This window comes from Cajanus cajan, chromosome 5 (genome assembly GCF_000230855.2).
Source record: "Cajanus cajan strain Asha chromosome 5, NIPB_CcT2T_4, whole genome shotgun sequence".
NCBI classification, from domain to species: domain Eukaryota; kingdom Viridiplantae; phylum Streptophyta; class Magnoliopsida; order Fabales; family Fabaceae; genus Cajanus; species Cajanus cajan.
The window spans coordinates 61,191,575-61,202,888 of NC_138521.1; the positions used below are offsets into that span (position 1 = coordinate 61,191,575).

The 11,314-nt window shown below is 33.4% G+C and overlaps 1 protein-coding gene across 1 annotated transcript; it reads left to right on the forward strand.

Annotated features, from left to right (window-relative positions):
• The first annotated feature begins 5,423 nt into the window (after nt 1–5,423).
• Nucleotides 5,424–11,007, forward strand: LOC109809556 (ATP-dependent RNA helicase HAS1). The gene is made up of 12 exons (XM_020372895.3): nt 5,424–5,969; nt 6,126–6,311; nt 6,721–6,906; nt 7,571–7,654; nt 7,926–7,967; nt 8,282–8,353; nt 8,434–8,733; nt 9,304–9,342; nt 9,452–9,556; nt 9,827–9,895; nt 9,987–10,112; nt 10,628–11,007. The coding sequence occupies exons 1-12, from the start codon at nt 5,439–5,441 to the stop codon at nt 10,799–10,801; spliced, it is 1,914 nt and encodes a 637-aa protein (XP_020228484.2). The 5' UTR covers nt 5,424–5,438; the 3' UTR covers nt 10,802–11,007.
• The last annotated feature ends 307 nt before the right edge of the window (nt 11,008–11,314 follow it).

Consider the following 11,314-nt stretch of genomic DNA (forward strand, 5'->3'; position numbering starts at 1 on the left):
TGAGTCTTACAACGATGGCCACGTGTATATCGTTCATCACAGTTGTAACACAAATTCTTATCCCGACGAGCCTGCATTTCAGTCTCCGTAAGACGTTTAATGGGAAGTTTGGTGGTTGGTGTAGGAAGGAGTGGAGGAAGTGGTTTAGTCATCGGTGAGGAAGGTGGTGGTCTGGGAAAGTTAGAGAATGGGAATGGTTGAAGTTTAGACTTATCATCGTGGAGTTTAGCGAATGCAACCGCTTGTGGCATGTCGGTGGGTTGTAAGGCAGTGACCTCTCGGCGGAGATGGGGCTTGAGGCCAGAGATGAAACAACTGAGATAGAAGCTTGCGGGGTAACCGGAAATGCGGTTAGCAATGGATTCAAATTCTGAGATGTAAGCGGTGAGAGAGTGGACCTGGGAAAGCTTGCACAGGGCAGCGATTGGATCCTCAAACTTTGATGGTGCGAAACGCAGTTCCAAGGCGCGAAGAAAGGCATCCCATGACGTGAGGAGACCGTTCTTGTGCATCCACTGGTACCATGCAAGTGCTGGACCTTCAAGATAGAAGGAAGCAATTTGTGTTCTCTGGTCCGGTGGTGTCATGTGGAAATCAAAGAACTGCGTTATTTTGAAAATCCAGCCTAGTGCGTCTTCACCGTTAAAGGATGGGAGGTCAAACTTGATGGGGCGTGGTGGTGGGGGTGGTGAGGTGATTTTGGATTCCATGAAGGAGGTGCGTGCAGCGATGTCATGGAGGGTATTAGAGAAGTTGGCTTGGGCAAGGAGAATTTGTTCAAGCTTTTTTTCAAGAGAGGAAATGGAGTCAGAGGAGTCAGCCATGGGAGGAGGCTCAACGAAAGCACCAATGAAAGGGGAATGCACAGAAAGAGAAAATGGAATAATCAGAAGAAAGAGAGATTATCAGAGAGAATTGAGGCAAAAACTATCATTGTTGTCTTATTCCATCATCATTTCTGCCTATAAAGTGCCATACGCACTACATGCAACATAAAAAAGGAATCAACGTTTGTTAGTCGTGCTCCTATATTGCCTAACTGCTCCTTGCAAGGTTGCCACGTGGTTAATTGGTTACGTAGTCTTTGAGCCAAAAGGGTTTGTTCCTAATTCTCTGAGTTCTGGTACCGGTTTCTAGGCTTTCTTGTGCATGTTGATTTTCTATGCTGGGCTCCACGTTTGTGGTATCAGTAATGGGCCTAACAGTTGCAATGTATGACTTTCAACTAAATTATTTAAACGAAGTTAATTGTTGGTTACGTGGCATACACGTGGATGCCACGTATATGCATAGGTGGATGTCACGTGGATGCCAATTTTTTTGAAAACACTTAGAACCAGAATGGCCCGATCTGAAACCAGAATGGCCCGTTCTGAAACCAGAACGGGCCGTTCTGAGTTCACTCTTAGTGTGTTAATTTTGCATCTGAAACGGCCTGTTCCAGGTGCAAAATTAACACACTAAAAGTGCAACCAGAACGGGTCGTTCTGGTTCCACACTGTTAAACACAAACTATCAATGATTATGGTTCACGGTTGTGAATCGTGGAAGGAAAAAGACCCAAAGTACAAAGTATTTCAAACACTGGATTTGGTAATATTGTCAATGGAAATTGATAACTTCAATTGCTAAATAGTTGGGCTATACAATATATCATTAAGGACAATGCAGTGTATCACTAAAGACAATGGTAACAACAGATTTTATTTCATTGTTAGTCAAACTGGAGTGAACCACTTATTACCAAATTGACACTATACAATAAAGGATAAAATGACATGGTATTTTTTCTTGAAGTCATTAACGATGTACCCCAACAATAACAACCTGTTTTTGAAGAGGTAGAACCTGAATTAAAGGAATAAGATACACAGAACTAACATTTCACCACACAACCACATGCAGGGACGGATCTAAATTAATCATAGTGGGGGCACTTGCCCCCACTAAAATTTTTTTCATTATTTTTTTTATATATAAAATATTAATAATTTTATAAAATATATATTATTAATTATATTTTAATTATCTTGTTATATCTAATATAATAAATACATTAATATTTTTTTTATATTTTATTTTATTGTTTAATTGTTTTTTATTTTTTGGTAAAATTATCTTCATTTTTAATGAAGAAAAAATTTACTTACTTTAAGATTAAGTCTTGATAGATTTATTTTACTTAATAATTAATGTTCTATATCAAATTTTTAAAAATTTAATTGTTAAATTAAAAATCTTTTCATATATTGATCAAATTTATATAAAAAATTTTAAAAAATTAAAAATCATATGATACTTCGTTAAATTAATTCAAAATAACATATAAAATATTTTTGTTTTAAATGAGTAAAGATTTAGATGACACTAAAAGAAAACAAATTAATAATTTTATTATATTTATCCTATTAATTTTTATTATTTTATTCCTTTAATTTTAAATAAGTTGCAAAAAATTATTAAGTGACACTTAAATATTTCTTCAAACAGAAAGTGAAAAAGGAAAAGTTATCACTCTATTTATAAGACAATTGTATTTTATAAAAATAAGTAATTTTAAAATTTTTATCATAAAAAAATATTTTTCAAAATTATTATAGTTCTGGAACGGGCTGTTCTGCATCCAGAATGGCCCGTGCTGAAACCAGAACGGGTCGTTCTGGTTTCAAATCGGGTCGTTCTTTTGTACTCGTGGTATGTTAATTTTGCATCTGGAACGACCCGTTTCAGATGCAAAATTAACACACCAAGTGTGCACCCAAAATGGCTCGTTCCAGTTTCAGAACGGACCGTTCTAGTTCCAGGTGTTTTCAAAATATTTGGCATCCATGTGGCATCCACTTGGCCAACAGTTAACTTCGTTTAAATAATTTAGACGGAAGTCCCACATTGCAATCAATTAATTTATTAGGGACCAAATTGAGACAAAAAATAAAAGTGAGACTAAATTGAAACAAACAATTATTATAAGGGACAAAAATAGATTTTTAGCCTTTTATAAAAATCTATGAATGTTGTGAGATTTATTAAAATAATAATATTTTTTATCTACTTCTCTTCTATTTTTCTCTTATTTATTTTAATTTAAACATCCTAAAAATCTATCCATTTTTAACCCATCCTCTCTTCTTTCCTATTTCTTTCTACCCTACTTTTTTGTCACACTTTATTGTTTACCCAAACAAATCATTATTAAATAGTAATTGCAATTAATAACAAATTACTTATTAGAAGAGAAGATTGCTTGCACAACTAAATATGGTATTATATATTATAAATTATTGCTAACATATGTCTAAAACAATTCCAATAAGAATAATTCACTTAAATTGTTTAATACATTTAAAATTATGATTGGTGATCCTTTTATACCATGTCATGTTAAACAACCCATACTTAATTTTATTTTAATAGAATAAATTTTAAAAACTTAAAAAAAAATTATAATTCCATATTTTTTTTAATTATGTCAGTTACTTAGTAATTTCTATTGGGTTCAAAATATAGTTTGGATGATAATAGGAGAGATGGTCTAATTTAGTCACTCACCTAATTCTGAGGAGATGTCTTTATTCTTTTCCTCTAGTCACTAGACATTGAAGCAATCATAAATCTTAATCATAGTCCTTACCTTACGCACTTGTTCCCTTCCGTGCATGGATAATGTAAATCATAATAATAGAAAACCTAGTTGTTTCAAATTTGTCCGGTAAAAGGAAAAAAAAAAACTATATTGCCCAAAGATGGGAACTCTATTAAACTAGTATTCTTTTTTCACACACAAACAAGAAATCATAAACTTTAATGAATATTTCACCTAACCTGGTTTGAAAGTGTGTCATTGAACTTCAAAGTTAAGCAATGCATTTAATTATATATATATATTTTTTAAAAAGCATAATTTTCATTGAGTTATAAATTATTTGACAAAGGCATTCATTCCGCTGGGCATATTATCGAGGTTCTCGGTGAATTGACAATTCGTGATGCATGATTAATATTGGGGTGGTACAATATTAATTGTGGGCTCCACAATTAAAAAAAAAAACTAGTAATATGTAATAATTTAAACATAATGCACTGAAAATGTATATGTACTTTCCACTCTAAGAAAACTAAATAATTAACTTTATCTGGGAAGTGAAACATAATAATATAAATAATCATAATAATATAGACAATACAGTTATTAGTTTCAATGCTTATGCAGTGATTTTAAAAATAAAAAAAAATTCAATGAAACAACATAATTTGTTAGTGGGATATTTTGATCCATTGAAGAATGATTAATTACATGAATTTCTTTTGTTGGTGGTGAATTATTTGAACATGCATCAATTAGTATTCTGGTGGGCCTTCATTGCCAAACACTGTTTTCCTTTCGGCTTCTAAGAAACAAGAGCAATTGAATGTAATGGGCCAAGCCTACAATGTTGTTCACCACTATATGTATATATTTTCGACATTGACTAGTTTTCCTCTTTATTTTTTTGTTTCTTTTCCATATTTTATTGCATTTTGGTTCCTATTGTGAAGTGAGCTGAATATAATTAGGAGCAGTGGACAGTGGTAATAATGATGGTTGTGGGTTGTGACCAAATTCAACTTAATGACATGAACTAAGGCAATTCGATTATGATAGTTTGTGTATTTCTTCATCATAATGTTCCCCTTTTTATACTTTTCTTCCCACGTTGCTCTAGTTTTCTGCTGAAACATGTCTCTTCCTGTTATTAATGTCAATGATTAAAGGAGAACAAAGAAATGTGTAAAATACTAGTATATATATCCTTTTAAGTTTCATTGTGGAGAAAAATAAATATTAAAAAAAACACATGGCATTGATAATATTTTAAGAAGGTCATACTTTATGCCTTTTTTTTTCGTTTACCAACAAAATCTAATAATTGGTCTTTTATGCATCTCTATCAGGCTTCAATTTTTAGTTGTGTATAAAAAAAATGTTAAAAAGATGAAATTTACTTTTAATGCACATTTTATCATTTTAGAACTGTATATTTGTCTGCAAATCAAAATCATATTATCAACAAGTAGTTGAATACATTTCGAATTTCCTTTAAATAAGATATTGAATTAAAATTTTATGAGTTAAATCTATCACATCACGAATATTTCTAATGTAAATTAAATTGTCTTATGTAGAGGATAGCAATGATTTTAGATAGAGTAAAATAAATAAATAAATATTTTTATTATATAAATTTATTTATTTTATTTTATTTTATTATTATTTTATTAAATAAGCAATTGACATGATACTATTAAAAGATATGATTGGTTGTCGTATTGATGATCAACTCTTATTATATTACCAAAAAGCAAGAACGAAAAAAAAAAATAACATTGGACTCAATATTAGCAAGCCTGTAGCCCATAGAAGACTAGTTCCGACTTAATCCACCAATATTGGGCTCACCATGGCCTGGCCTGGCCTACTTTTTTTGGGCCTAGTTAAAGCCCAAATGTCCCGATCCGCTCTGCGACCCGTCCAATTCTATTTGAACACCCACCACCGCGCACGTCCACACACGTGTGCGAAACTAGGGTTTAACAAGGGGGAGAAGAAGAAGAAAACAGCGATTGGGTTTGAGGTGTTGCAGAATTTGACAATGGCAGAAGTAGAAGACACTCTTCAAGCCTCGCCCATGGACGAAACCAAAAACAAGATTAAGAAACATAAGAAGAAGCGCGACAAAAAAAGGCCTCGCGATATTGCTACCGAGGAGCTTCCGGAAGAAGAAGAGAATGGGAATAATTCAGATAGCGATGGCGAATCCTCGAAGAAGGAGAAGAAGAAGAAGAGGAAAGGAGAGAGCGAAGTGGAAGAGAAAAAGGTGAAGAATAACGGTGGGTCTGGAATTATGAGCACTGAGTCATTCGATTCTCTTGGATTGTCTCAACCTACTTATAAGGCCATTATGGATATGGGATTCAACCACATGACTCAGGTAATGCTACTGTGTGCGTTGAAATTTCAGTGGTGCTTAATTGTTCTATCTTCTGCGATCATAGAAGTTATTGAGCAAACCTTTGTTTGGTTTATTTTTTAGGATAATGCTTTTTATGAGTAACACATTGTAGTTGATTCTAAATCACGAATGCAGATTCAAGCAAGAGCAATTCCGCCACTTTTGATTGGAAAAGATGTTCTTGGTGCTGCAAGGACTGGTTCTGGGAAAACTCTTGCCTTCTTAATTCCTGCTGTGGAGCTGTTGTACAATGTGCAATTTAAACCTCGCAATGGAGCTGGTGTTGTTGTTATATGCCCAACTAGAGAGCTCGCAATACAGGTGTAACATTATGATAGTTTGCGGACTTTACCACTGTTCGGTTAATCTTCTCTGGAAGCACTTTTTTAAAAAAAAATAAAAAAATAAAATAGAAAGATAAATTGAAATAAGCTTTTTCATAAACTAAAGTTAGCTTGTACATAAGGTAAAAATAAGATTATAGAAAAGCTAATAGGAAAGAACTTCTACAAATTAGCTTATATGTTCACTAATTTTAGCTTAAGAAGAAGATCATTTCATTTTTTTCTTCCTATTTTTCTATCCTAGAAGTGCTTCCGGAGAAGTTTACTCAAGCATGTCCTTGGTCATAAACCGTGTGGTTGGTATAGTATTTTCTTTGCTTTATTCTTTTCGTTTGATTGCAGGTTTGATTAAAATAATTTTTCTTATTTGTTGATTCACTATTCAGACTCATGCTGTGGCCAAGGAGCTTCTCAAGTACCACTCACAAACTCTTGGTTTGGTTATTGGAGGTTCAACTAGAAAAATTGAAGCTGAACGCATTGCTAAAGGTATAAATCTATTGGTAGGAACTCCTGGTCGTCTTCTAGATCATCTGCAAAATACAAAAGGATTCATATATAAAAACTTGAAGGTAAATTGTGCATTGTTTGTACAATTGTTTCTCTATTTTACTTTGCTATATCATGTACATGTTTAATTGTCAATACTGACAACAAGCAATATGTCTTTAGGTGGTCATAATGGTTTTTCAGTGTTTTAATGTTCATCAGTAATCTTATCATATTTGTTTTACTTCACTATAACATGTACATGTTTAATTGTCATTACTGACAACAAGCAATTTTAGTGTTTAACAAATGCTCCTTGGAACCCTCTCTCACGGACTTCTTCGTTACAAAATATCTGTTATATTTCAATTGGAACTTTATTCATCTTATATTTTGGCTGATATTTTATGTTCACATTCCATTTTAACATTACTCATGTCCTTACTCTTGCTGTTTGTTGTTGTCACCTGTTGTTTTGGGTTAAACCAGAAAATGAGATGGAAAAAAAGCCTGCATATTTTCAGTTCATGAATCTCTATTTAGTGCTGAAATATTATAAATAAATTTCTGTGTTAGAGACTTAGAGGCTTTTCTATTTTCCATTTTGGATTGAAGGTTCTAGCATCTAGGATTAAGGGTCTTTCATTGAGATATCTGGAATTCTAGTAGATGCTTACATAATTAGATTCACATGTAAGTGCAGGTTCAGGCTATTTGCTTACTCTGACTTCCTTCATGATTTGGCAGTGCCTCATGATTGATGAAGCTGACAGGATATTGGAAGCAAACTTTGAGGAGGAAATGAAGCAGATTATTAAGATCCTTCCGAAGGTATATATAAATTGTTTCTCTTTCTCCTCTCCCTTTCAGTGATACATGAGCCTATGAAATTATAATGGTGTCCTGATTCTACTTTGGGTCCTCCCTATTTGCCCTTATGGATTGGATTGTTTTGCTGGACTACACCTAACAAAAAGGACTTCAAAAACTATAAATCTTGCTCATATTTTTACGTAGGGGCATAAATAAGTTTATTTGTAGCATGTATTTTTAATTAATATATCTGTGGGCTTGACTAATTGATCCATTTCTCCCTCAACAGGATAGGCAAACAGCTTTATTTTCGGCTACGCAAACAAAGAAGGTCTGTTCTTCACTTTCCATCCTTCACCAAGTTGTTTCTCTGAGATAAAATCCTTATTCCATAATTTTCAATTATTAGGGATTTTCACATGTATGCACACATACACACTTTTGTATATACTAGAGGTTGATATTTGATAATACATTACCTGATAATAAGTTTGCAGTTCTCCACTCATTTTTTCCCCTTATGAATGTGTAGTTCTTTGTTTGATATACTATAATATGATGCTTGATAATATGTGGTTTACTTGAAAGAAAGAATAAGGGAATATTAATTACCTATTTTTTTTGTTCTTAATTATATTAATACAGGTTGAGGATCTTGCCCGCTTGTCATTTCAGACAACTCCTATCTATATTGATGTAGATGACGGGAGAACCAAGGTGATGTCTCCCCACTATATTTTAAACATCTGAATTTTGTTAATAACAATTATCAATATCATTACCCTTCATGAATGCAGGTCACAAATGAAGGGTTGCTTCAGGGTTACGTTGTTGTTCCCTGTGCCAAGCGCTTTATTGTTCTTTATTCGTTTTTGAAGAGGCACCAGTCAAAAAAAGTGATGGTCTTTTTCTCTTCATGCAACTCTGTCAAATTCCACGCAGACATTCTTAATCTCATTCGGATGAATTGCTCAAGTATTCATGGAAAACAAAAGCAGCAGACCCGAACAACTACCTTCTTTGACTTCTGCAAAGCTGAAAAGGGGATCTTGCTCTGTACTGATGTTGCTGCTCGTGGACTTGACATACCTGCAGTGGTATATTCATTTTCCTTATCAACTTACATGACTATTTCTCAATGGCAAACATGACATACCCACGTATAGTTTATCAACATTTCTTAACCATGACCAAATTCCCTAATACAATGCTCCCCAAAAAATCTTGCCTTCCTTACTCTCTGTCAAACCTCTTAATGACTTTTGAGAAAGTTTTAATAACTTTCTACACCACAAATACCTAGCAGCAGGGAGATGGAGGTAAAACTTGCTAATCTCAGAATAAGGGAAGCACAGTTGTGTTTGGATTTCAAACCTACAAGAAACTATTTGCTAAATGTATTAAGTACTGTGGTTTAAATGGAAGACCTAATGGTAGAAGGGGACCTAGATTTTCAAAGGGGGTTAAGCAAGACAAGAAGTTGGGATTATTTCCTGTTTTAATCCTCCGTGTAAATTTATATGTTTAATTAGGCTTCTATACATATTGTAAAATATTAACAATATTTGAACAAATTATGTACTTATGCCGCATTCTCTTCTGTTAACTGAAAAGCATTAAATGTATAATAAGATTTTTGTTTATTTTTCTTCATATTTGTGTTGTAGGACTGGATTGTGCAGTATGATCCACCTGATGAACCAAAGGTGCTTTCCGGTGTTCTATTTATCAATCAATTTTATTTTTTTTTCATTTGCTTCATGGCAGTCTTATACGTTGATGTTCATCATAATAATTTTTTTATGCTGCTACCAGGAATATATCCACAGGGTTGGTAGAACAGCTCGTGGTGAAGGCGGAAAAGGAAATGCTTTGCTTTTCCTGATTCCTGAAGAATTGCAATTTCTTCGCTATCTGAAGGTCAGTTTCTTTAGTTTAACTATAGGGATTAGTAAGCTGGCTGATGATTAATTAGAATTTATTAGAAGCTTCTACTGCATGCATGTACTTATCTGAGAAAGTAGGGTTACTAAATAGCTTACTTTGGGAAATCTTGTGATTATCATGCCTAGAATATAAAGTGGGAAGCAGTGGTTGCTACTTCCCCGGGCCCAAGGGCTCTTTCCCCATTTTTCTAAATTATTCTCGGTTTATCCCTAATGATAATTTTATATTTATGCTTAATTTCAGGCAGCTAAGGTTCCTGTTAAAGAGTATGCATATGATGAAAAGAAGGTGGAAAATGTACAATCTTACCTGGTACATTCCTTTTTCCTCATGCTTAATTAAATTTTATTAATATAGTAACCAACTTCAGATTATCTTATGAAAGATTGTCTGGATAATTCAGGAGAAGTTGGTTGTCAACAATTTTTATTTGAACAAGATGGCAAAAGAAGCTTATAGATCATACCTATTAGCATACAATTCACATTCCATGAAGGATATATTCAATGTTCATCGTCTTGATTTTCAGGTACAGCTTTCACAGTATGTTATTTTTTTTTCTCATCTTAATTATTTTTAGTACTACACGAATATGTAGGCCTGCGGAATACATTTTCTAAGTTGATCTAAGTAACTTTGTATTTTTATATGCAATTGTGCACTGGCACTGCAGCTAAATCATGTCACTGTGAATTCTTATCTTCTCTGTTCATTTTGAGCAAAAAATTCAGGTTAGGGGGCAAATTGAAATGGTTGATTGGTAAGAATTAATTTACTAGAGCAAAAATAATCAGAGACATCATATAGATTAAAAAAAGTTTGATATTGATTGATCCTCTAAATTTTGAAAGAAAAATTAATGTTATTGATAGATAGCCTTTTCTTATTTATTATTTTTTTTATTATTTTTTTTTCCTTTCTTAATAATTAAAGACGCTGAGACAGGTACAAGGGGAAAAAGCAAGAGTTATTGCCATAAGTTTATATCATTAGAATTGTAAAGCATGCAGCATATAATGTGTACAAGTTTTGTTGCTTGAGCAGGCCGTTGCTTCTTCGTTCTGTTTTTCAAACCCACCAAATGTGACTCTGAACATAAACAGCAGTAAGCAAAGGAAGAAAATGCGTAAAGTTGATGGAAGTAGGCATGGATTCGACGATATCAATCCTTATGGAAAGAGAAATGCCGATGACAAGCGCCAGTTTGTGAGGTACTAGCAGTAGACATGACAGTGGGTTTCTTTGCATCTCCTACACCCACAAAAAGTTTTGCCAATACTCCTTAATTTTGTAGCCACAGACGTATTCTATTGTAAATTAGTTTAAAGTAACAGCATTAGATTATTCAAGCGATCAGTTCTTCAACTGAAAATTTGTCTGCGCATTCTTGAACTGCAATAGTCATAATCATTGGTTTCTCATCATGCTCCTGTGTAATTTCTATCATTAACTTTCATAAGTAGCTTTTGGAAAGAACTATGAACTTTGCTAAAAGCCGTCCAACCGATAGATTTAGTTCTCGTATTGTAATGTGTACTTTAAAGAAGGGAATCAGTTGTACACGTATTTTACACACCGGATGCAGGAGGAAACTTATGGCCACAGTAAGATAATTTGAAATACTATTCACCAAACTTGCAGAGGCATATTGAAATTTCAATTTTAATTTCTACTGTGAAAGTAATTTTATATTTGCTCTTTTTAATACGTTTTAGTGAATCGAAGGAAAAT

Bases quoted from the DNA above. Each gene is read 5' to 3' on its own strand.
- LOC109809556 (XM_020372895.3), top strand. From the start codon at position 5,439: ATGGCCTGGCCTGGCCTACTTTTTTTGGGCCTAGTTAAAGCCCAAATG. The intron at 5,970-6,125 runs GTAATGCTACTG...TCACGAATGCAG, and splicing joins GATTCAACCACATGACTCAG to ATTCAAGCAAGAGCAATTCC. The intron at 8,354-8,433 runs GTGATGTCTCCC...TCATGAATGCAG, and splicing joins TAGATGACGGGAGAACCAAG to GTCACAAATGAAGGGTTGCT.